Source organism: Mustelus asterias, chromosome 23 (assembly GCF_964213995.1).
Source record: "Mustelus asterias chromosome 23, sMusAst1.hap1.1, whole genome shotgun sequence".
NCBI lineage: Eukaryota > Metazoa > Chordata > Chondrichthyes > Carcharhiniformes > Triakidae > Mustelus > Mustelus asterias.
Genome location: NC_135823.1, coordinates 35,132,647 through 35,160,039, shown reverse-complemented (window position 1 = coordinate 35,160,039; position 27,393 = coordinate 35,132,647). Strand labels below are relative to the sequence as shown.

General features: G+C 42.3%; 1 protein-coding gene across 4 annotated transcripts in view; it reads left to right on the top strand.

Annotated features, from left to right (window-relative positions):
• The window catches only part of LOC144510628 (hexosaminidase D-like), a 55,131-nt gene that overhangs the window by 1,477 nt on the left and 26,261 nt on the right, over window positions 1-27,393 (top strand). For all 4 annotated transcript variants that reach the window (XM_078240242.1, XM_078240241.1, XM_078240243.1 and 1 more), the window contains exons 2-6: window positions 6,976-7,078; window positions 8,419-8,674; window positions 15,096-15,205; window positions 15,853-15,940; window positions 26,085-26,249. In XM_078240242.1, coding sequence (XP_078096368.1) covers window positions 6,990-7,078; window positions 8,419-8,674; window positions 15,096-15,205; window positions 15,853-15,940; window positions 26,085-26,249 — 708 coding nt within the window. In that variant the 5' untranslated portion in view covers window positions 6,976-6,989. The remainder of the gene's footprint in view (window positions 1-6,975; window positions 7,079-8,418; window positions 8,675-15,095; window positions 15,206-15,852; window positions 15,941-26,084; window positions 26,250-27,393) is intronic.

Here is a 27,393-nt window from a genome sequence, read left to right as displayed (position 1 = left end):
TGATTGTTTGGCAGTTCTTTATGTAACTGTAAATACTGGCCATCTTGAAAACACTGGTAGCAATTCAATAGTTCAATTCTTAGCTCACAAATGTTAGCATTGAGCTTAGAGGCCAGAGTTTCTCAGTATTTGGAAATGTCTGTCACCTTGAGTGATAGTAAGAAGTCTCATAACACCAGGTTAAAGTCGAAGAGGTTTATTTCGTGGCAAAAGCCGCTAGCTTTCGGAGCGCTGCTCCTTCGTCAGGTAAGTGGGAGTTCTGTTCACAAACAGGTCATTTGTGACCTGTCGGCTTCGCCACACCTTGAGTCATGCCCTAGCTAAATCTGCACCATCTGGTTGAGCTGGATTCCACAAGGTTCTAGATTCTTAGCGTAAGAGTGATGGCTATTGTTTATAAATTGAGGGAAACCAAGCTTCCACTCCAGCCCTGTGACAGAGTGGCTGAGTCATTGAGGCTGAACTCTGGTATATTTATTCTTTCTAACTGCAGAGTACACAAATATTGGCAACACGTCATGAAATTAATGATCTGTCCACATTTGTTTCTTTTTTGTGCTTAACCTTTTTATTTGCTCACAGAAATGTGAGGGAGACATTACTTCCTATTCAATTGCCATAGTCATTAATAGCGGAATGACATGCTAGGTCTCTTCAGAGGGGATTCAGATTGAAATAGAATAGGGATGAATTTCTTTACTGTTTCAATAGCAAATATATAACTATAACATAGTAAAATGCCCCAAGACCGGTTAGGAGAGTAGGCAAAGAAGTGGCAGATGGAATACAAAGTGAAAAAATGTGAGGTTATGCACTTTGGAAGGAATAGAGGCGTAGATTATTTTCTAAATGGGGAGAGAATTCAGAAATCAGAAGTGCAAAGGGACTTGGGAGTCCTAGTTCAGGATTCTCTTAAGGTTAACTTGCAGGTTGAATTGGTAGTTAGGAAGGCAAATGCAATGTTAGCATTCATTTCGAGAGGAAGAATATAAAAGCAGGGATGTACTGCTGAGGCTTTATAAGGCTCTGATCAGACCACATTTGGAATATTGTGAGCAATTTTGGATCCCGTATCTAAGGAAGGATGTGCTGGCCTTGGAGAGGGTCCAGAGGAGGTTCACGAGAATGATCCCGGGAATGAAAAGCTTGATGGATGAGAAGCATTTGAGGGACTCTGGGTCTGTACTTGATGGACTTTAGAAGAATGAGAGGGGATCTCATTGAAACTTACAGAATATTGACAGGCCTGGGTAGAGTGGACATGGGGAAGATGTTTTCATTAGTAGGAGAGACTAGGATCTGAGGACACAGCCACAGAGTAAAAGGATGACCCTGTAGAACTGAGATGAGGAGGAATTTCTTCAGACAGAGGGTGGTGAATCAATGGAATTCATCTTCACAGAAGGCTGTGGAGGCCAGGTCATTTGTGTATTTAAGACAGATAGATAGGTTCTTGATTGGCAAGGGGATCAAAGGTTATGGGGAAAAGGCAGAAGAATGAGGTTGAGAAACTTATCAGCCATGATTGAAAAAGCAGAGCAAACCCAATGGGCCAAATGGCCTAATTCTGCTAGTTCTTATGGTTACCAGACAGAATTTGACACAGATGTAAAGGAGGATACATTTGAGTAGCTGACCAAACACTCGGTCAAAGATCTAGGTTTTAAACAGTGTCTTAAAGTTAGAGAGGTTTAGAAGGGCCATTTCAGAGCTTGGGTTGTGCCTACAGATATCTGTTTCTTAGAGTCAGATCACTATTGGCAGACTTTTGGGCCAATGTCCCTTACCCGTAATCAGAGCATTTCTGGGAAGCGGTTGAATTACTCTTGTTTACCATTTTCATGGGTAGACAGTGACACCACATACAGACTCAAGCAACATTTCCAACTAAGATAAGACAGTACCACATTGCCTCATTTTATCTGTCCCCTTTCCCTGCCAATAGTGGAATAGTCCCTCATAGAAGAAATTGTCCTAACACATGGCAACACAGTAGCACTTCACCTGTACCGATGCCAACTTCTATGACTCTACATGAGGAATATGCCCATTTGTATTCTATTTTATAACTGAATTCTAAAGTGCCAGCAATCCACCTACTTCACATTGCTGTTGTGGATGCATTTTTTCTTTTAAAAAGCTCCTTTTGTACTGCTTCCAGTTGAAGGCAACATGAAGAAAGTGTTGGCTGACTATACTCTACAAAAGGATTTGTGGGACAAATGTGCTTCTTGCATTTCGGTAGTTTGTCAATCCCATTGTTAACCAAAGTCTTGGTCAGGTTGTTTTAAAAGGCCTCACGGCATCTTTTCAATGGAAGTGCTCAGCTTTCAGTTAATTTAGTTCCCACCGCTTATAGCAGGCACTGTTGTGATGTTATAGGCAATCATGTTATAATGATTGCCCATTACGATCAACATAACATGGATATTGCTGAAAAAAAGAGTTATCAAAGCCTTTGGCTTTGCACTCACCAATACACCTGGCAAGAATACAGTATAAGGGGAAAACAACAAATATACTATATGAGAAGAGAATGCTGATTTGTTGGCAAGTGGGCTCTGATTAGTAGAGATGTTGCCATCTTGGTTCTTGATTAATAAGGGGGTCAGGGGTTATGGGGAAAAGGCAGGAGAATGGGAATGAGAAAAACATCAGCCATGATTGAATGGCGGAGCAGACTCGATGGGCCAAGTGGCCTAATTCTGCTCCTATGTCTTGTAGTCTTATAGCCATGGAGAATGGCTATCTATCAATCACCTGTCAGATAACCGACAGTCACAGACAGGTGACTGATAAATAACTGCCAAGATAAAAGAAAAATACCGCGGATGCTGGAAATCTGAAATAAAAACAGAAAATGTTGGATAAATTCAGCAGCATCTATGGAGAAACAAACAGAATTAATGTTTTGAATCTGTATGACTTCTTCAGAGCTGAAGTAGGGTAGAAAATCTCTACCAATCAAAGTCCGTTTGCCAACCAGTCAGCATTCTTGTTTCATGCAGTATAAATTGTTGTTTTCCCTTTATACTGGAATTCTTGCAGTGTCTGATGAGAGCAAGACCAAAAACTTTGATATCTCTTTTCGCTGCAATATTCAAATTCTGTACGAGCAAATAGCTATCAATATAGCATGATAGCATTATTTTAGTAAATGGCAGGAATATACCTCCTGTATTGATTCACTCTGATTTACATTATTTAAATTAATTAAAATTTGCAACCACATACCACTTAAGAGGGGGTTATAAAATATACTAACGTAAGTTAACAGTTAGAAGTGTTTTTACTTGTTTAGTGCAACTGAAAGAGTTGTGAATGAGTAATCTGTTGCTTCTGCCCAAATTAAACTGAGCACTTAAGATACTATCAGTGGCAATTTTGAAATTGATATTTGTGAAAATGGAAAATGGTTTGTTTTAATTGGTGGCGATAGTACTACTCAGATGGGATAAGTGATTACTCACCACATTGCATTTTATGGGACCTTACTTTGCACAAATTTTGCTTTCCACACGTTACAAAACTTCAAACGTATTTAATTGGCTGCGAAGCATTTTCACACAATCACAGAAACCTACAGTGCAGAAGAGGCCCTTTGGCCCATCGAATCTGCACCAACGCATGAAAGGCCCTGACCTGTCCACCTAATCCCACTTGCCAACACTTGGCCCATAGCCTTGAATGTTATGGCATGCCAAGTACACATCCAGGTACTTTTTAAAGGATGTGAGGCATCCCGCCTCCACCACTCTCCCAGGCAATGCATTCCAAACCATCACCATCCTCTGGGTAAAAATGTTTTTCCTCAAATCCCCCCCAAACCTCCCACCCCTCACTTTTAACTTGTGAACCCTCGTAATTGACCCTTCAACTAAGGGGAACAGCTGCTCCCTATCCACCCTGTCCATGCTTCTCATAATCTTGAACACCTCAATCAGGTCACCCTTTGGTCTTCTCTGCTCCAGAGAAAATAGTCCAAGCCTATCCAACCTCTCTTTATAACTTAAATGTTCCATTCCAGGCAACATCATAGTGAATCTCCTCTGCACCCCCTCCAAAGCGTTCATGTCCTTCCTATAATGTGGCGACTAGAACTGCACACAGTACCCCAGCTGTGGCCTCACCAAATTTCTATAAAACTTCATCATGACTTCTCTGCTTTTGTAATCTATACCTTGATTGATAAAGGCGAGTGTGCCATATGCTTTTTTCACCACCCTATTTACCTGCCTTTCTGCCTTCAGAGATCTATGGACAAACACACCAAGGTCCCTTTGTTCTTCAGAACTTCCCAGTGTCAGACCTTTCATAGTATACTTCCTTGTCAAATTACTCCTTCCAAAGTGCATCACCTCACGCTTATCGGGGCTAAATTCTATCTGCCACTTATCTGCCCATTTGACCATCTCATCTATATCTTCCTGTAACCCAAGACACTCAACCTCACTGTTAACCACCCAGCCAAACTTTGTGTCATTGGCAAACTTACTGATCCTACTCCCACGTAGTCATCTATGTCATTTATATAAATGACAAACAACAGGGGACCCAGCAAGGATCCCTGTGGTACGCCACAGGTCACTGGCCTTCAGTCACTAAAGCAGCCGTCTGTGACCACCCTCTGTCTCCTACTACTAAACCAATTATGTATCCACCTTATCAGATCACCCTGTATCCCATGTGCATGAGCCTTCTTAATAAGTCTCCCATGTGGGACTTTGTCAAAGGCTTTGCTGAAATCCATGTAAACTACATCAACCACACAACCCTTATCCACACACTTGGTTACATGCTCAAAAAATTCAATCAAATTTGTTAGGCATGACCTCCCTCTGACAAAACCATGCTGACTATCCCTGATCAAACCTTGCCTCTCCAAATGGAGATAGATTCTTTCCTTCAGAATCTTCTCCAGTAGTTTCCCAACCACAGACATGAGACTCACTGGTCTGTAGTTCCCTGGCTTGTCTCTACAACCTTTCTTAAATAGTGGGACCACATTAGCTGCTCTCCAGTCCTCTGGCATCTCCCCGGGAGCCAGGGAGGAATTAAAAATTTGGGTCAGAGCCCCTGCAATTTCCTCCCTTGCCTCCCACAGCAGCCTGGGACACAATTCATCCGGACGTGGGGATTTGTCCATTTTTAAGCCTGCCAATACGTTATCACTCCCTATGATTTTCTCGAGTCTCTCTCCCTGAGTTCCATAACTACCTCCTCATTCTCATGGGTGAAGACAGATGTGAAATATTCATTTAATACCCTACCAATGTCCTCTGCCTCCACCAATTTCCCTCTTGGTCCCTAACAGGCCCTACTCTTTCCCTGCTTATCCTCTTCCCATTGACATACTTATAGAATATCTTAGGATTTTCCCTACTTTTACGAGCCAGAGCTTTCTCATATCCCCTCTTTGCACTCCTACTGATTTCTTAAGCTCCATCCTGCACTTTCTGTGCTCCACTAATGCCTCCGCAGACTTACTCCCCTTATACTTGTTAAAAGCCTCTTTTCCATCTCACTGTATCCTGAATGCCTCTGGTTATCCATGGTTCTCTGGATTTGTTACACCTTCCTATTACCCTAGAGGGAACATGTTGGGCCTGTACCCTCCCCATTTCATCTTTGAACACTCTCCACTGTTCTTCTGTAGATTTCCCCACAAGTAACTCATTCCAGTCTACCTTGGCCAGATCCTGTCTTAATTTTGTTAAAATCTACTCTCCCCCAATACAAAACCTTTTTCTGCAGCTTGTCAATTTCTTTGTCCATAACAAATTTGAATTGAATCATGTTGTGGTTGCTATCACCAAAATGCTCCCCCACCAACACATCAACCACTTGTCTGACTTCATTCCTCAGAATTAGGTCCAGCACAGCTCCTTCCCTTGTTGGATCCTCTACGTATTGATCGAAGAAGTTGTATACATTTTAAGAACTCTACTCCATCTAAGCCCTTAACATGATGGCTATCCCAATTAATGTTAGGAAAGTTGAAATCACCTAATTTAATTATGCACCTCTTATTTTTACATCCCTCTGCGAATTGCGCACATATTTGTTCCTCAATTTCCCACTGGGGGTCTATAATAAATACCTAGCAACGTAGCTGTCCCTTTTTTATTCCAAAGCTCTACCCATTAAGCTTCATTTGATAGCCCCTCCAAGATATAATCTCTCCTTACTGCAGTAATTGCCTCCTTAACTAATAATGCAATGTCTCCTCCTCTTTTAGCCCTCCTCTATCTCACCTGAAGATTCTATATCCCAGGACATTGAGCTGCCAATCCTGCCCCTCACTCAATCATGTCTCTGTGGCTATTATATCATCATTACACGTGTCAGTCCTTGCCCTTAACTCATCTGTTTTATCTTTAATACTCCTGGCATTAAGGTGGAGGCCCTCCAACCTTGTCTTACTCCCTTGAAACCTACTACCGCTGTATTCCTTCTGACCTGATTGCTTTTCTATGTTATACTGTGTCCCTATTCTGCTAACATTTTGGGTCCCCCTCCCCCTGCCAAACTAGTTTAAACTCTTCCCAACAGCACTAGCAAACCCACCAGCAAGGATGCTAATCCCGCTCTGGTTTGGATGTAAATTGTCCCGCTTGTACAAGTCCCACCTTCCCCAAAAATGGTCCCAGTGGTCCAGGAATTTAAAACCCTCCCTCCTGCACCAACTCTTAAGCCACGCATTCATCTGTGCTATTCTCCTATTTCTATGCTCACTAGCTCGAGGCACTAGGAGTAATCCAGAGATTATAACCCAAGAGGTCCTGCTCCTTAGTCTATTGCCTAACTCTTTGAATTCTTGGTGCAAGACCTGGTCCCTCTTTCTACTTTGAGATGTCCTGTAGTTGTGCTAGAGCACTATATGAATGCAAGTTTATATTTTAGGCGGAATAAGTTCTGCTAATTTAAAAGGTTTTAAAAATCAACATTAATGATCTTGTTTTCTCTTTCCTGCAGGATTACAGATAGACATGACACGGATAAACAGCATGAATGTGTTGCGGTTCCTGGTTTTGTTGATTGTAGTAGTTGTGGGCTTGAAGATGTTTCCTATATTAAAGTAAGTTCTTTTTAAATTTATTTTCAGAATGTGGTGTCACTGGCAAAGGCAACATTTATAGTTCACTCCGTTATCTTTGAGAACTGGGTAGTGGGTCTACTTCATGAATTGCTGCTGTCTATGTGGGGAAGATACTTCGACTGTGCTGTTAGGGAGGAAGTTCCAAGGTATTGACTCAGCAACAATAAAAGAACAGCCAATATATGTCAGTGTCAAGTTGGTGTGTGACTTGAAAAGGAACCTAGAGATGATGGTGTTCCCATGCCTCTATTGTCCTTGTCCTTCTAAGTTGTTGAGGTCAGGTTTGAGAGTGTTTCCTCTAAGAAAATAACCCAAAATGAGGTGTAGATTCAGCTTGACCTGGGCATGATCAAGGCCTGGCTGCAGGTGAGTCTAGAGCATGATAGGTTTTTTTGTTACTGCTTCTAGCCCACAGAGGCATTGAGTGAGCTATTCATGAGAATTGCAACTGGAAGATAGGTTACTGAGAACCTTCATGGGAACAGCATTTCCAAGACAGGGTAAGTGTTAGTTAATCAGTGGCTCTGTTTGCTTGTACCATGGACAGTGTTCCAGCCCTGTACCATATTACAGGGCAGAGTTTTCTGCTTGCGATACACTGGTTTCTGTTCTCACTCGCCTCCATCAATTTGGGCCTCCAGCTCTTTCCTCCATAGATTGAAAGGAAAAAGAGAAGGACTTGAATTTATATAGTGCTACCCATAACCACTGGACATCTCAAAGTACTTTGCAACCAGTGAAGTATTTTTTGAACTGTAGTCACTGTTGTAAAACATTGGGCCTTTCCCCAGTGACTTTTGTTTTTCATTACAATCTTTTACTATGTTCTCCAAGTTATTAACTTTCCCATGTTGTTTTTAGGTTCCCGTAGGTTCCTTGTGTTTTGTTCCTCTGTCAAGTTTCTCCCAACCACTGATCAACTTGCCAGCTTGTTCTCAATTCCCATCAGTGTCGATTCACCCCTCCATTCTGGTAATTGTTCTGCTGGCTGCAACTGACCTACTGTTTTACAAAATCTTGTATCATTGAAAAAAAAGTACATTAATGAGTATTCATCATGATTCTTGAAGAAATAACCATCATCTTTTTAACATTACTACTTTCTCATTCCTCATCGTCATTAATACTCCTCTACCATCACCCTAATTTGAGTCATTTCTGTTCTTTAATGGTGAACCTGGAGATTTATAATTTAATGGTTAAGCTACTGCTTTCACCAACCTCAATCCCACCAGCGTCCTAGATTGGAAGACCTCTTACAATAGCAAAATGTGTTGAAATTACTCTGTTGATTGACAATAAATGGCTCTCTGTTTTAGAAAAATGCAATTGGATGCTCCTGCAAAAGGTAGCTTTTGGAATAAATATGGAGGAGCAAAGGCAAATAACCAAGAAATGGAGATTAAACAAAAAATGGAGCATGAAACAAAGCAAAATGAACAGCAAGAAAAGGACATGGTAAAGATGGAGGTAAAACCAAAGGCACGGCAACAGAAGCATAGTAGCACTACAGTGATGAGAATCGTGCACTTGGACCTCAAAGGAGCTGCACCCAAACTTTCATATTTGCAACAGGTAAGAGATGTCAGAGTTGATGGAATAGTTGAGGTGAATAGATGCATTTATGGGGGAATGTATAAAAGTACATAAAGGAAAAAAGACTAGAAGATTCGGCTGCTAAGATTAGATAAGTGAGGTGGGAAATGTTTCTATGCTGCATGAGCAACAGGATAGACCTGTTGGGCCAAATAGCTTCTTTCTCTGCGGTAAATATGATATAATGCTCACTTTAGGAAAGGATGCAAAATCCTGAATGCTAGAGGCTGGCAAGAGGGCAATATAGAGTGCTGTGTTTGGGAATTCGTGGAACTCGCTGCCCCATAGCACAGTGGAGTCTGAATTGCTGAATGATTTCAAGAAGGAGATAGACATATTACTAATTTTAAAAAAGAGATATGGGGAAACAGGTGGGGAGGGGGATTTAAGACCAGGAAGTGATCAGCCATGATCTGATTGAATGGCGGAGCAAGCTCGAAAGGCTGAATTTGCCTATTTCTGCTCCTAATTCCTATGTTCCTATGGAAGAATATCTGGCTATACTTGAGGGGGCAAAAACCTTTGGGGTTAAGTAGTTGTAACATTCTTTTACAATTTTTTAGTTTCCTGTTGCTAGTTTGCATCTTGTCACTGGTGATGGACAGGTAGTACTTGGGAGATGGGTTGGGCAATAGTGGGAGCAGGGAGAGATTGTGTTAGATTGGAAAGTGTCCACATTTCATTTTCATTGCAACTTTTTGAATTATCAGAACAGGTTACAAAAACTGACCTTGTATTTTTTTTGAGGATAGAATCTTGAGGGATGAGCTGATCAAGATATTGGCAGGTAGAGAGAGAGTATTTTCTTGAGGGAATCCAGGACAAGGGAACATAATAGTAAAGATGGGCCATTCAGGAAAAAAATAATGGAGGTGCTCAGCAAATCAGACAGCATCTGTGCAGGGAGGAAAACAAGTTTCATCACTTCTAATTAACCTAAAATATTGAGCAGGATTCTCCCAAAAGAATTCTAAGTGCCGAATTTGCATAAAAACTGGAGTAAATCCTGTTGTTTTTTTAGTGAGGTTTTCAAAATGAATCTCCCACACTGCATCTCAGAGTGCCTCAGCATGAATCACAATAAAAATCAGGGGGCGGAGCCTATTCCTAATGAAGACGCTGGTAGCATAGTGCTGAGCAAGCCACTGCGCATGCGCTGATCTGTCATAGTGGAGATTGGCACGTTCGCAGTAGCCCTGTACTGCCAGCTTCCCGACCCTGCAATGCTGTCCCTCCAATTTTTCCCCCCATCCCCTGATCGCTGTCCATCCTCCCTCTGCCTACGATCCCAAATGCAGAGTGGCAGCACCCACTTCCACCGATCTTCCCCTCTGGCTCTACCCCCTTGGCACCTTGCCAAGGTGCCCTGGATATTGCCACTTTGCCCCTTGGGCAGTGCCAGGGGGCCAGGTTGGCAATGCCCTTAACCCTGACCTCCTGGTGGGCCTCCTGGGCCTCCCTTCACCCCAGCGGGGTTGGGCCGCCAGCTCACTGTTAACGGGGAGCTGTTGTAAACTCCTGCTGGTGTGAAACACTCCTGGCCGGTGAGGGGCAGGCGGGCGAGCGGTGGGGAAGAGGCTAACCGGCCTGGAGACTTCAGTCCCGGGCCCGCTAATCAGATGGAAATTTAAATATTTTAATCGGCCCCACACCAATTTCCAGCGTGGAGCTGATAACGTTGGAAATCCGGTGGCTGGAGACACGCGGAAGCCATGGTGCCCAGAGGAGAGCCTGCTAGAGCAGTGCAGTGGGCTGGGAGAATCTCCCCCATTATTCCTTTAGAATAAGGGTCTGATTATAGGGTTAATGTGGGACTGGGTACAGTACTGCTCACATTCTGATGTAAACCCATGACCTGTTTCTAGAGGGCAGTCTTGTACTGGACAGAGACGTATAAAGGGAAGCATGGAGACACTCCTAGCTTAGACCTTCTATTGTGCATGTGTATATTGTTATAACAGTAAGAAGTTTAACAACACCAGGTTAAAGTCCAACAGGTTTATTTGGTAGCAAAAGCCACACAAGCTTTCGGAGCTCTAAGCCCCTTCTTCAGGTGAGTGGGAATTCTGTTCACAAACAGAGCTTATAAAGACACAGACTCAATTTACATGAATAATGGTTGGAATGCGAATACTTACAACTAATCAAGGCTTTAAGAAACAAAACAATGTGAGTGGAGAGAGCATCAAGACAGGCTAAAAAGATGTGTATTGTCTCCAGACAAGACAGCCAGTGAAACTCTGCAGGTCCACGCAACTGTGGGAGTTACAAATAGTGTGACATGAACCCAATATCCCAGTTGAGGCCGTCCTCGTGTGTGCGGAACTTGGCTATCAGTTTCTGCTCAGCGACTCTGCGCTGTCGTGTGTCGCGAAGGCCGCCTTGGAGAACGCTTACCCGAATATCAGAGGCCGAATGCCCGTGACCGCTGAAGTGCTCCCCAACAGGAAGAGAACAGTCTTGCCTGGTGATTGTCGAGCGGTGTTCATTCATCCGTTGTCGCAGCGTCTGCATAGTTTCCCCAATGTACCATGCCTCGGGACATCCTTTCTTGCAGCGTATCAGGTAGACAACGTTGGCCGAATTGCAAGAGTATGTACCGTGTACCTGGTGGATGGTGTTCTCACGTGAGATGATGGCATCTGTGTCAATGATCCGGCACGTCTTGCAGAGGTTGCTGTGGCAGGGTTGTGTGGTGTCATGGTCACTGTTCTCCTGAAGGCTGGGTAGTTTGCTGCGAACAATGGTCTTTTTGAGGTTGTGCGGTTGTTTGAAGGCAAGAAGTGGGGGTGTGGGGATGGCCTTGGCGAGATGTTCGTCGTCTTCAATGACATGTTGAAGGCTCCGGAGGAGATGCCGTAGCTTCTCCGCTCCGGGGAAGTACTGGACAACGAAGGGTACTCTGTCCACTGTGTCCCGTGTTTGTTTTCTGAGGAGGTCGGTGCGGTTTTTCGCTGTGGCGCGTTGGAACTGTTGATCAATGAGTCGATCGCCATATCCTGTTCTTATGAGGGCATCTTTCAGCGTCTGGAGGTGTCTGTTGCGATCCTCCTCATCCGAGCAGATCCTGTGTATACGGAGGGCTTGTCCGTAGGGGATGGCTTCTTTAACGTGTTTAGGGTGGAAGCTGGAGAAGTGGAGCATCGTGAGGTTATCCGTGGGCTTGCGGTACAGTGAGGTGCTGAGGTGACCGTCCTTAATGGAGATGCGTGTGTCCAAGAATGCAACCGATTCCGGAGAGTAGTCTATGGTGAGCCTGATGGTGGGATGGAACTTGTTGATGTCATCATAGAGTTGTTTCAGTGATTGTTCACCATGAGTCCAAAGGAAGAAAATGTCATCGATGTATCTAGTGTATAGCATCGGTATAGCGCAGAGTCGCTGAGCAGAAACTGATAGCCAAGTTCCGCACACACGAGGACGGCCTCAACCGGGATATTGGGTTCATGTCACACTATTTGTAACTCCCACAGTTGCGTGGACCTGCAGAGTTTCACTGGCTGTCTTGTCTGGAGACAATACACATCTTTTTAGCCTGTCTTGATGCTCTCTCCACTCACATTGTTTTGTTTCTTAAAGCCTTGATTAGTTGTAAGTATTCGCATTCCAACCATTATTCATGTAAATTGAGTCTGTGTCTTTATAAACTCTGTTTGTGAACAGAATTCCCACTCACCTGAAGAAGGGGCTTAGAGCTCCGAAAGCTTGTGTGGCTTTTGCTACCAAATAAACCTGTTGGACTTTAACCTGGTGTTGTTAAACTTCTTACTGTGTTTACCCCAGTCCAACGCCGGCATCTCCACATCATATATTGTTATAAAGCAGAGGTTGATACCCCACCCCCGAGAACTAACACCGAAACATCCAATGAGGAGTACCCCACCTTATTATCTGTAAAATGTGTGTGCGAAGTGGTGTGACCTGCTCTTCAGCAATTCTAGTGGTTAAATACAAAATAAATCCCTGACACTCACTCTAAAATCAACATGTAACAATTTATTTATCTAACTGACAGTGAACAAATTAAATAAACTATTAACAAACCGAATAAATCCCATCTAACTATTAACTATTCCCGAATAAAACAAGATTCTAATGGTATTCTATTCAAATAAATCCAATTCCCACTCATTAACAAAATAGAATTTAGTCACTTTCTAAATTACAACCAGGTTTTGTCTTCCAGAATATTCTGGGCTTTTACTGTTGATTCTTCTGTCTGGAACTTCTTTCTTCTTTGCTACCTTTGCTATCTAGATGATGCTTTCTGTAAGACATAGATGAAGCTATGAGAGCCAGGGATTTTCTTTCTCTCTCTCGAGCTGTTAGCTGTGGCAGTTGCTCTTCCTCTTTATCCCACTGCCCCCTTCTTTTATACCCGTGATGACATATCAATATTTCCCACAATAGGATTGATTCTGGGTTGTCAAAACCATCAGATTTAAATTTAATAGGTTTTTGGTATCTAAGTGCCTGATTCAAATTGATTGGCTAAATTCAAAAGTCTGTTGTCTTGGTAATAACTGCTGCTTGGCCTTTCGATATTAATGTTTCAGTTTGGGCTCTCTATGTACTTGTATTTTAAATATCTAAGCACAGAAAAAGCACCACTTTTTAATGGGACCACTCTGCTTCCTCCCAGCATTTTACAATTTTACAAACACCAAATTCTAACTTCCTACCTCCCAATCTACAATTACTCAATCCAACTTCACAACAATATGATTACTAGTTAATGGATGGCTTGCTACTGGAGGACAAAGATAATGATGCACTGATATGTAACACCCTAATTCTAAAAGGGAGGGAGAAAAAAAATTGGTAACTACAGACCAGTTAGTTTACTATATGTCATCGGGAAAATCCATTATGAAAGATGCAATAGCAGAGCACTTAGAAGTACAAAATATAATCCAGCAGAGTCAGCATGGCTTCATGAAGGGAAAATCATGCTCGACAAATTTATTAAGAGTTCTTTGAGGTGGTAACGAGCAGGATAGATTAAGGGGAGCCAGTAGATGTTAGTATACTCTGATTTCCAAAGCCTGTGGTGTTGGGTGTAGTATGGATAGAGGATTGGCTAACGAATAAGAGCATTTTGGGATGAAAACCTGTAACTAGTGGAGGGCCACAGGAATCAGCTCTGGGGTCACAATTATTTGCAATATATAGTAATGATTTGCACGAGGGAAGTGAATGTACTATTTACAAGTTTGTGAAGCACACAAAAATAGGTGGGAAGGCAAGTGGTGAAGATGGCACAGTTTATAATGAACTTATTTTGGTCAGCATGTGTTGATTTTAATCTGTATTATTCACCTCTTGTACCAACGTAGTCTTCTATGTAATTTAATGAAATCAAACAGCATTTCCTTTTTGCAGTTCTTTGGAACCGAATTGTGATCAGCTCCATTCCGATTCGCTCACTAATGAGACCTATGTTATCTCGCCTAGTTAGCTATGTAGCACAATGTCGCTCCAATGATATCATGTCATACAATCTAATTGTATCTTCCGTGTGGTACTTTACTGAATGCTTTTTGAAAATCCCGACACAACATAAACAAGAATGCCATAATCTACAATATTTATTCATTTGCTCAAAAGATTTAATCAGGTTAGCGGTGAAGACAATGGTTGCTTGCTGGGTCCCCCAGTTAACGGCAAAAATTGCCAAGTGATCATCAATCAATTCCCAAACATTTATTTCCCACCATTTGCTGCAAACTTGTGGGCCAATACAATTTTTAGTTTTTTTCCCCTTTAATGTGACCACATGACTTGGATACCAAGCACATTTGTACACAACTCCACAAAAGATAAACACTGAGATAACTATACGCTGACTGGTGCCTGAAGGGGAGATGCAAAGACAATAACTTGCATTTATATGGTGCCTTTTACTGTAGTAAAGTATCCCAAAGTGCTTCACAAGTATGACCAGACAAAATCTGGCACTGAACGATATAGGAAGATATTAGGATGGTGATCAAAAGTTTGGTCAGAAGTAAATTTTAGGGCATCTTAAAGAAAAACAAGCTAAAGAACAAAGATGTTTGGGATACAGACAGCATAAGGCACAATCACCAATGGTGGTGCAAAGACCTTTTGAATAGTATACATGGAAGTAGGACATATGGTCAATCAAGTCTGCACTGGCTCTTTGAAATTCTATGCTCCCGCTTTTTTTCTTTTGAAAGGGATTCAACTATTGAATCTGTTTCCACCACCCTATCAGTTCATTGCAAATCCTAATAACTCTACATAAAAAAATCCCTCTGTTCTTTTGCTAATCACCTTAAATCTTGGGACCTTTGGATTTTTTCCTGAGAAAGCAGAACTGAGGAAATTTGTACAAATGCAGCCTAGGTATAAATATTCTTTTTTTTTTTGTTTGCAGATCTTTTCCCTTCTGGCCAGCATTGGGGTCAATGGAATATTAATGGAATATGAGGATACCTTTCCTTATCATGACAGTCTTGAAGTCCTCAAATCCACCTATGCATACAGGTAGCACCAGATTTCTGTTTTACTGCTGTTTTAGTTTCCCACTCAGTTTGCCGTACAATCTTTCCATGCCGTGCTGTTTTCCCCTTGCTACTGACGGCACTGACTCTGGCTGGGGTGCAGTTCCATCACTCCCAGCTGTGCTCTAATGCCCCACTTAAATATCTCTTTTTTCTGACTGACCTTGGATGGTGAGTGTTGGCAGGCTATTTGATTTTTGAAATCAACCACACCCATCTCTTTCTTGCCTGATATTTGCATGCATAATTTCTAGTGGAAGAGTGGGGGAGGTGAATAGGAAACCTAGTTGTTTTCCTCTGCTCATTTTCTTTTCTCCCGTTCCATGGCTCTATAGTCTGGGATGCTGCAGCCAATAATGGATGTGGATTAATTAGTTTCTGGTGAATCTTTTCAATGGTTTAGCTATAGGATACCAAGATACCCAGGAATAAGTTACAAGCGGCAATAAAAATGAAAGCTTGGAGTGAATTCCAGGCTGAAATTGAATTGATGGGCTCAGATGGTTTGTTTATATATAGACTAATGGATATCAGATGGTGAGCTACATGGCATTCATTACACATACTCCAGAGGTAAAGAGTGTAGTTGTTATACATTTGTGTTAATTCCATTTTATTTTCACTGTGCAGCTCTGCTGATATTGACCAGATCCAAAAGTTAGCAGAGGACAATAACCTGGCAATTATTCCTTTAATTCAAACCTTTGGACACATGGAGGTAAGATCAATGGGTGAGTGTGGGTGTGTGTGCAGATAATTGTCTTTTTCAAACTAGGTTTGTGTCCTCAAGATGTGTTGTAGATATACAGCAGGTTTAACGTCATCTAATAGATAAAGCAGGTTAATGTTTTCAGTGGGACCCTTCATGAGAACCCTGCCTGATTTAGATTTCAACACAAATCAGGAATCTACTATTTCTCGTTAACAGAGCTGCGATACCTTTCCAATGTTTTCTATTTTTAATGCTGTGTTTTAATTTCGGTTTTTACTCCACTCATTAACTGATGCGCTGCCAGTTATGCAACAGCATTTAAGTTCCTCTTCCTTGATTCTGGATGGGGTTCCATTGACTAGTTCCTCTGGTTCAAAATGAAGCGCCTGGTTGAACTCCTCACACAGCAGAATGTGAGATGGATAAAATTCAGTCATGGGATGTGAATTTTGCCAGCAAGGTCAAAATTTATTGCTTGCCCCTAAATGCCCTTCAGAAGGTGGTGGTGAGACATTGTCTTCCTCGCTGCAGTCCATGTGGTGTAGGTACATCCACTGTGCTGTTAGGGAGGAATGAGGATATAGTCCCAAGTCAAATTGGTGTGTGGCTTAGAAGGGAACTTGTAGGTAATGGTGTTCCCATGGTCTGCTGTCCTTGTTCTTCCAGGTGGTCGAAATCACAGGTCTAGAAGGTGTTGAAAGAGCTTTATTGAGTGCTGCAGTGCATCTTGGAGATGATACATACTGCTGTCACTGTGTGTTGATGGTTGAGGAAGTGAACTTTAAGATGATGAATGGGTTGCTGATTAAGAGAGCTGCTTTGTCAAGCTTCTTGTGTTGTTGGAGCTATACTCATTAATTGCTCCTTGTGCCTCTTAGATAGTGGACAGACTCTGGGGAGTCAGAATGTGAGTTACTTGCTGCAGAATTCCCAGCCTCAAAGTACTCCTGTAGGTACAGTATTTGTGTTGTCAGTCCAGTTAAGTTTCTGGTCAATGGTAACCCCTGGATGTTGATCGTGAGGGATTCAGCAACACTAATGCCAATGAATGTCAAGAAACCATGATTTAGATTCTTTCTTTTTGGGGATGGTCAATGTTACTTGCCACTTATTAGTTTAAGCCTGTATGTTGTCCCGGTCTTGTGCACGTACGGACTGCTCCAGTATCTGAGGAATTGTGAATAAATCACAGAATTGTTAAGAGCAGAAGAAAGCCCTTCGGCCTCTTCTCGTGCCTGCACTGATTCACCCAATGAGCAATTCACCTAGTGCCATTTCCCCACCTTCTCCCCATAACCTTAGACATTCTTCCTTTTTGGAATACAATCTAATTCCTCTTTGAATGCCTTGATTGAACCTTCCTCCACTATAGTCTCAGGCAGTGCATTCTAGACCTTAACCTCTCACTGTGTGAATTTTTTTTTCACAAGTCGCCTTTTCTTCTTTTGCCAATTACTTTAAATCTGTGCTCTCTCATTCTCAATCTTTCACAAGCAGGAACAGTTTCTCCCGAACTACTCTGCCCAGCTCCCTCATAATGTTGAATACCTTTACAAATCTCCTGTCAGTCTCCTCTTCTCCAAGAAAAATAGTCCCAATTTCTCCAATCTGTCTTGAAACTGAAGTACCTTATCCCTGGAGCCATTTACGTGAAACCTTTCTGTACTCTCTTCAATGCCTTCACATCTTTCCTAAAGAGCAGTGCCTAGAACTGAATGCAGTACTCCAGCTGAGGCTGAACTAGTGTCTTCTACAAGTTCAATGTGGTATTAATCATTGTGTAAACAGCAGCTAATCTCCCAAATTCTGACCTCATGATGGAGGGGCAGTCATTGATGAAATGATTGAAGGTGGTTGGCCTAGAACACCACCGTGAAGAACTTGTGCAGTGATGTCCTGAGCTAAGATGACTGGCCTCCAACAACTACAAATAACCATATTCCTTTCTGCTAGGTATGACTCCAACCAGTGAAGAATTTTGCAACAGATTTCTCTTAACTTCAGTTTTGCTCATTGATGCCATAGTCAAATGCTGCCTTGATGCCAAGGGCAATCACACTCACTTCCCCTCTATATTCAGCTCTTTTGTCTGTGTTTGGACTGAGGCTGTGATGAAGTCTGGAGCTGAGTGACCCTGCAGAGCCAAATTGAACACTGGTGTGCAGTTTATTGTTGTGTGTGCCACTTGATCCACTGTTAGTGACACTGTGCATCACTTTGTTGATGATTGAGGGTAGCCTGATGGAGAAAGTCATGCAATGTTGGTCTGTGGAATCGGATGATCTCTGACAGGACTGCTTCGTGTCAGTGGACTGGTCAATATTTAAAAACTCAGCGACCAACCTGAATGAGTACGCCACTATGGTAACTGACTTCAATAGTAAGTGTGTAGAAGACTGTGTGCCAAAGAAGCAAATCTGTATGTTTCCCAACCAGAAACCATGGATGATCAGGGATATCCACTGTTTGCTGAAGTCCAGGTCTAAGGCACTCAAATCGGGCGACCCTGACCTATACAAGAAATCCAGATATGATCTATGGCGATCCATCAAAGATGCCAAAAGAGAGTACTGGACCAAGCTAGAATCCCAGGCTAGCCATATGGATTCCCACTGACCATGGCAACAGGCTACAAGATGAAGGCATATAGAATCACCAGCACCAATGCACTCCTCCCCGATGAGCTCAACATGTCTATGACCATTTTGAGCAAGAGGTCAGCGAAAGCATGCCTTCCACCCCAGATGCCTCGACTGAACCTATATCCAAGGTCAACATCACAGATCAACCTTCTCAAGTCAAGCCACGGAAAGTGACTGACCCGGATGGAGTACCCAGACGAGCACTCAAATCCGGCATGGACCAGCTGGCGGAGGCTTTCACAGACATCTTTAACCTCTCTTTACACCAATCTGAGGTCCCTATCTGCTTCAAGAAGACGACCATCATCTCTGTACCAAAGAAAAGCCAGGCAGCATGCCTTAATGACTATTGCCTGGTGGCTTTGACATCCTTCATCATGAAGTGCTTCGAAAGGTTAGTCATGATATTGAATCAATTCTGGCCTCCCAGAGTCCATTACAGTTTGTCTATCACTGCAACAAGTCCACAACAGATGCCATCTCTTTGGCCCTACACTCAACCCTGGGATACCTGGATAATAAAGACGCCTATGCCAGACTCCTATTTATTGACTGCAGCTCAGCCTTCAACACCATTATTCCTACGAAACTCCTCCAAATTCCGTGGCCTGGGGCTCAGCTTCTCCCTCTGCGACTGAATCCTTGACCTTCTAACCCACAGACCGTAATCAGTAAGGATAGGCAACAACACCTCCATGATTATCGTCAACACCAGTGCCCCAAAAAGCTGTGTCCTCAGCCCCTTACTATACTCCTATGACTGTGGGGCAAAATTCCCCTTCAACTCAATTTAAGTTTGCTGAAATTTGAAGTGGGTTGGATCTCAAACAATGACGAGACGGAATACACAGGAAAGAGACAGAGAATCTGGTGAACTGGTTCGACGACAATAATCTCTCCCTCAATGTCAACAAAACAAAGGAGATTGTCATCAACTTCAGGAAACATCGTGAAGGACATGCCCCTGTCCATATCAACGGGGATGAAGTGAAAATGGTCACGAGCTTCATATTTCTAGGTGTCCAGATCACCTGTCATGGTCCCTTCATGGCGACGCCAAAGTTAAGAAAGCCCACCTCTACTTTCTCAGGAGGGTAAGGAAATTTGGCATGTCTGCTCTGGCTCTCTCCAGTTTTTACAGATGCACCATAGAAAGCATTCTTCCTGGTTATATCACAGCTTGGTATGGCTCCTGCTCTGTCCAAGACCGCAAGAAACTACAGAGGGTCGTGAACGAAGCCCAGTCCATCACTCAAACCAGCCTCCCATGCATTGATTCTGTTTACACTTCCCGCTGCTTTGGAAAAGCAGCCAGCATAATCAAGGATCCCACACACCCTGGATATACACTCGTCCAGCTTCTTCCATCAGGAAAATGATACAAAAGTCTGAGGTCACATACCAACCAACTCTAGAACGGCTTCTTCCCTGCTGCCATCAGACATTTGAATGGACCTACCTTGTATTAAGTTGATCTTTCTCTACACCCAGCTATGACTATAACACTACATTCTGCACCCTTTCCTTTTCTTCTCTATGTACGGTCTGCTTTGTCCATATAGTGTGCAAAAACAATACTTTTCACTGTATACTAATACATGTGACAATAAACCAAATCAAAGGTGGTAATTGGCTGGATTGGATATGTCCTTTTTGTGGACAGAGCATACCTGGGCAATGCTCACAATTGTCAGATAGATGCCAGTGTGGATGATGAGACGGAATACACAGGAAAGAGACTTTATTAGTACAATGTGGCTAGGGGTGCCATAATTCTGGAGCATTACAGCTGGGATGTTGCTGTGCCCCACTACCTTTTGTTGTATTCAATGTGTTCAACCATTTGTTGATATCACGTGGAATGATTCAAATTGGCTGGAGTTTGGCATATGTGAGATTGGGGGCCTCAGTATGTGACCCTGATGTCATCCACTGTGCTTATGGCTGAAGAAGGCTTTGAGTGCCTTCTGGCTTGTGTTTTGCACTGACTTGCTGGACTCCCCTATCATTGAGGATGGGAATATTTGTGCAGCCTCCTCCTCCAGTTAGTTGTTTAATTGTTCCCTGTCATCCATGGTTGGATGTGGCATGATTGCAGAGTTGAATGTGGAATCACTTAGTTTTGTCTATATCATGCTGCTTATGCTGGAGGTGATTCGATGCGGCTCCAATAACGAAAGGTTTATTAACTTAAGTAAGGTCTGACTGAAAACCTCTTGCACAGGTCTATTTTCTTCTCTCTGGCTCCAACTGAAGATGGTCCTCCTCCTAGGGTGCATGCTCATGCTCCTGATTGGCCTGGCTTTCCGTGCGGCCTCTCCATGGGGTCCGGCCTGATTACATGGCCTGCAAATGAATGCATTTTTAAAGAGGCCATGTTACCACACTGAGATAGTTAATCAGTAAGGAATCAAGGGTTATGGGGATAAGGTGTGAAAGTGGAGTTAAGGATCATCAAATCAGATCAGTCATGATCTCATTGAATGGCAGAATAGACTTGATGGACCTAACAGCCTATTTCGGCGCCTATGTCTTGTGGTCCAGATGTGGTTTCACTAGTGCCCTGTACAACTGAAGCAAAACCTCCATACCTTTGTATTTAATTCTCCTTGTAATAAATGTTAATGTTCTATTTGATTTCCTAATTACTTACTGAGACTTCATGCCAGTGTGTGTTTCCAGTCCTTAAGTTTCCTGCCCTCTAGTTTTCATGCCAACTCCGGTTTATTCTTACTCAATTTTTCTGTAGTGGTTTGATATGACTGATTTCAGAGGGCAGTTAAGAATCAACCACATTGCTGTGGGCCTGGAGACACATGTAGTCGAGAGTAGACCAGGAAAGGATGGCAGATTTCCTTTCTTAAAGGACATTTGTGAACCAGATAATAGTTTAATGATTATCATTACTGAAGTTAGAGTCATGGAGCAATACAGCATGGAAACAGGCCATTTGGCCCAAGTGGTCCATGATGCCATCCCAGCGAGTCCCAATTGCCCGCATTTGGCCCATATTCCTCTAATCCTTTCCCATCCATGTACTTACCCAAATGGTTTTAAATGTTGCTATTGAACCTGCCTCAATCACTTTGTTTGGCAGCTCATTCCATATACACACAACCCTGTGTGTGGAGAAGTTGCCCATCAGATCCCTTTTAAATCTTTCCCCTCTCTCAAACCTATGCCCTCTAGTTTTCAATTCCCCTACCCTGGGAAAAAGACTGTGGGTTCATCCTACCTATGGCCCTCATGGTTTCATACACCTCAATAAGGTCACCCCTCATTCTCCTACGTTTCAAGAAATAAAGCCCTAGCCTGGCAAACCATTCCCTATAACTCGGGCCCATTAGTCCTGGCAACATCCTCGTAAATCTTCTTTGCAGTCTTTCCAGTTGATCAATGTCTTTCCTATAATAGGGTGACCAAAACTGTATACAATATTCTACGTGTGACCTCACCAATGACTTGTCCGACTGTAACATAATGTCCCAACTCCTATACTCAATGCCCTGACTGATGAAGGCCAGTGTGCTAAATGCCACCTTTATCACTCTGTCCACCTGTGATGCCGCTTTCAACGAACTACGTACTTGTACTTCTAGGTCCCTCTGTTCCTCAACACTCCCCAAGGCCCTACCATTCACTATAAATCCTACTCTGGTTTGACTTCCAAAATGCAACAGTTCACACTTATCTGTATTGAAATCCATTTGCCAATCCTCGGCCTACTTCCCCAACTGATCAAGATCCCCCTGTAATCTTTGATAACCTTCTTTGCTATCAACAATACCTCCTAATTTAGTATCATCCATAAACTTGCTAACCTTGCCTTGTACATTCACATCCAAATCATAATTAATAATAAGGGTCCCAACACTGACCCCTGAGGCATGCCACTAGTCATGGGTCTCCAGTTCGAGGAACAACCTTCAACCATTACCCTCTGCTTCCGACCATCAAGCCAATTTTGAATCCAATTTGCTAGCTCTCCCTGGATCCCATGCGACCTAACCTTCCAGATCAGCCTGCCATGCGGGACCTTGTCAAAGGCCTTGTTAAAGTCCATATAAACAACATCTACTGCCCTACCCTCATCCATCTTCTTGGTCACCTCTTCGAAAAACTCCCAAAGATTCATCAGACATGACTTCCCACACACACAAAGCCATGCTAACTATCCCTAATCAGACCTTGACTATCCAAATGTTGGTAGATCCTGTTCCTTAGAATCCCCTCCAGTAACTTGTCCATCACTGATGTCAGGCTCACCAGCCTGTAATTCCCTGGCTTGTCTTTGCTATCCTTCTTAAACAACGGAACATTAGCCACCCTCCAGTCTACCGGAACATTGCCAGTGGAAAGAGATAAAGCAAATATCTCTGCAAGAGTCTCTGCAATTTCTTCCCTAGCCTCCCAGAAGATCCGAGGATGCACTTGATCAGGCCCAGAGAATTTATCCACCTTAATGCGCTTTAAAGCTGCAGATACCACCTCCCTAGTAATATACATGTGGCCCAAGACATCACCACTTGTTTCCCTTATTTCTTTAGCAGCCGCAGTATTCTCCACAGTAAACACAAATGAGAAATATTCATTAAAAATTGTTTTTAAATTCCCTGAATTGTCACTAATTTAAAAGTCATGTCTTTGGAGCATTAGTCCAGGCCTCTGAATTACTAGTCTGTTATAATTCAGGTCAGAAACTCAAGTGTTTTATGAAGCCTGCCTGGATCATAAGTTTTGCACTTTGAATTTGGCTAGGATAAGCATGATATGTTTCACTTCAGGTGAGATTCAAATGATCCATGAGGGAGCTTTTATCAAACAAAGTTTATTTAGGAATATAGTTAATGTGTGGAAAGAAAATTAGCAATAACTTATATCAATCACAAACAAAAAACCAAGATAATGTATAACCCTTAACAAATATATCTAAAATGTTCTAATCAAACAAAATTTTCCATTGACAGAAAACCCTTTGCACAGGTTTAACAGCAAAAACTAATGCTGATGTGATACTGGAACTGAGTCCTTTGGTTGACTTCTCAGCCTTGTAACTGCTAGCAGCTCTCTAGATAGACCCAGGACCGTTTGAAGTCAAAACAGCTTTCCAGAACACCTGGTCAAGCCACCAACAACAGATTTTCTACTCCAGGAAGGCACGAAGCCTTGCTTTTAGCTAACCAGCAGAATTTCCAAAGCCAGGGAGAGAAAGAAAAATACTTATTTCCAGCTTGATGCCCCTTCTAAACTGCTTCCAGCCAAAACAGAAAATGACTTTGAATTCACTAGGAAGGAAAAAAACTGTCCAAAACACATGACCTTCCTCCTAACAATGCAGGGTCATAAAAGATCCCCAAAGTAAAAATAAGCAAACCCCATTTAAGTAGCAATAAAAGGACTTCTACAGACAACTCAGCAACAATGACATAAGCTGAGGCTGGGAGAGCTGCAGAGAACATGATTTTTAAAAAACTATTTCTTAAAGGTGCACTTGCGTCACAAGTCCAATAACATTACCTTTGTGCTACTATTCCCTTATGCTGATCTGTAAAGGTTTTGTTGTGCTAAAAAAGCATATTGATGTTTTGGCAGACTGCTGCTCTGTTTGATGGCTATTGCACACGAGTAACCAGATAGAGAGGGTACAGAAAAGATTTACCAGGATGTTGCCTGGTATGGAGGGCATTAGCTATGAGGAGAGGTTGGAGAAATTTGGTTTGTTCTCACTGGAACGACGGAGATTGAAGGGCGACCTGATAGAAGTCTACAAGATTATGAGAGGAATGGACAGAGTGGATAGTCAGAAGCTTTTTTCCCAGGGTGGAAGAGTCAATTACTAGGGGGCACAACTTTAAGGGGCAAGGTTTAAAGGAGATGTACGAGGCAGATTTTTTTACACAGAGGGTGGTGGGTGCCTGGAACTCATTGCCAGGGGAGGTAGTGGAAGTGGATACAGTAGTGACTTTTAAGGAGCGTCTTGACAAGTACATGAATAGGATGGTAATAGAGGGATATGGTCCCCGGAAGAGTCAGGGGTTTTAGTTAAGTCGGGCAGCATGGTCGGTGCAGGCCTGGAAGGCCGAAGGGCCTGTTCCTGTGCTGTAATTTTCTTTGTTCTTTGTCTGGTATTTAGCATAGAATCCCTTTTTTATCTTCTATTTTCTCCACCTACCCTCTTGAAGTGACTGATCTTTTGTCTCAGTGCTGCATTAGATACCCAGAGAGCAAATGGGAGGATTATATTTCATAAACTATTCAAAGTTATTATCTGCTTAAGATAAATTCAATGCTTTCAATTAAATGGGAATTTAGAGCTGGAAGAAATGTGAACTGTCAGATAATTTGAAATAAGTGAATTTGAGTCGAGGGTTATAATTGTGATTAGTGTTGCTTGCAGCTCATTGTGGTTGTGACGAAAAGCTTTGTGCTGAGGTTATCCCTCTTTTTTGATCAAAGGAATTGAAATGTATGCAAGAAAAGGGATCAGGGCATTGAACAGGTTCCTCGTTCTTGATGGAATTCCCTTTGAAAATCTGGTTTTGACTCTGGGGTCATTTTGTTTCCTTTGCTGTTAGGGTACCGATCAGAAACTCCAAGGTATATTATGAAGCTAGACTAGATCCCAACAGTTTTTCTATATCAGCATTTATATGTGGAAAAGATGTTTCAATCCAGGTGTGATTCTATTGACAAACTAGGAAGCTTTTATCAAAATAAACTTTATTTAACATGAATCAGCTTGACATTTAACACTTGAACAATACTTGAACATGACAAGATACAATTCTTAACTGCTAATCTATCTGTATTAGTCCCAATTCAAGCAATATTCCTCTTACAGACTTAAACCCCCCTCAAAATCAGTTAGCAAAAATCACAGGCTTCTGTGCTCGTACTTCTTAACAGTCTGAGAGCTTTTCCAAACACTACTCTGAAACCTAAGGGAAACTTAAGTAAACAAAATGCATTAACTCATGTTTAAACAAACACATCCCTAGCCATAACCAGTCGTTATCCTGCATTCTCAACATTTTAAGCTGCCTGCTGCCCAGACAAATAGGCACTGTATAAAACATAGCTGACTTTCAGATATATTCCTTGCAAGCAACCTGACATCTTTTAAAGACACAGTAACATTCCATTCCTTTGGTAGGATAGATGATACAAGTCTCAATCTGCCTGAGAGAATCTTTGTTCAAAATGTTAGGGGGAAGCCCTGATTCTGATGCTACTATAGTTCAATGTAATCTATCTTCGAGTACTTCCACTACCAGAAATTTCATTCATTAAGTTTTTACTGGAAAATGGTGTTTCATTGTTGAATTTAATTAACCATTGACTCCTAAATTACTGCCAGTTTACAGGTTCTACGTCAATATTGAGGTTTTTTGGATATAGTCAGATAGCTTGAGGTTATTTGTCTTGGGGTTATTTGTCTTAATTTTCTGCCAATAACCATAAATTGCTAGGCTGTATTATTGTTTAATAGTAGATTGTTTCCTCAACAGTTTGTCCTCAAGCACGACAAACTTCAGAACCTCAGAGAAGTGGAGAGATTTCCCAATAGCCTGAACCCTCATTTGCCTGGCTCTCTGAAGTTGGTGAAGGAGATGCTCTCCCAAGTACTCGATAAACACAGCAAATCTGGCTGGATCCATATAGGAGCTGATGAGGTATGTACTGTGTAGTGATGTTCATTAACTGTATGATACATAACAACAGTGCGATAGCGTTAATTCATTACCCCTTCCTAGCATATCAAATTTTTGTGTTTATGCGGTTTCCACCAGACCTCAAGCAAATAATATTTAGTAATGGCTTTAACGATGGAGCTTCTCCAGTATAGTGGTTGGGGAAGGTTGTGGGGGCAGGGAGGATTAAGAAAAAATAAATGTATTTGAGAAGGAATGACAGGTGGAAGTGGTTCACTGGATAGGCTATGATAGGAATGTGGAGTATAATAGGAGTTACAGTGCTCTAGATGAGTTGGAAATATATAAGGTGGAGAATGGATGTTTCCAACTTTATGCTCAATGGGAATTTTCATTAAGTCTCAATTCAGCCAGTCAACGAGTTGGATGTTTCCTATCATTCCTGGGGATTCAGTTGAAAAGGGCATTATTTACGTTTTTGCAAATGGAAAACATTTAAAATTAAATAATTTTGCAGTGATTATTGGTTTTGTGGAATATTGATCACACATTAGAATGGAGAAACAGCATAAAAGTAGTGAAAAATGGGTTATCGACACAGAATTAAATGAACTGGGAAAAGTAGGAAAGTGTCGCTTGTGTCAGATTGCAGATCCTGGCTGTACACATCTACCCTGAATCTCAGTATGGTTTCAGAACTGAAAGATCCACAATTGATATGATTTTGTCAGTCTGGCAGTTGCTCGAGCAATGCTGTGAACAAAGGAGACCACTACGTATTGCCTTCATCGGTCTCATCAAGGCATTTGACCGTGTGAGTGGAGGCGCTCGAAGCTCCTGGAGAAAACTGGCTGTATGCTGAAGCTACTCAGTGACATCCTCTTTCTGTGGCAACATTTTAGATAAAGTCAGCTATGACTGAGCAACATTGGAACCCTTTAAGATCCTCTTTCTATGGCAACGTGTTGGATAAAGTCAGCTATGACTGAGCAACATCGAAACCCTTTGAGATTCAAAGTGGGATTAAACAGGGCTGTGTACTGTCACCAAGTAAGAGTTTTAACAACAGGTTAAAAAATACCATTAGCTTTCGGAGCGCTACTCCTTCGTCAGATGGAGTGGAAATGTGCTCTCAAACAGGGCATAGAGACACAAAATCAAGTTA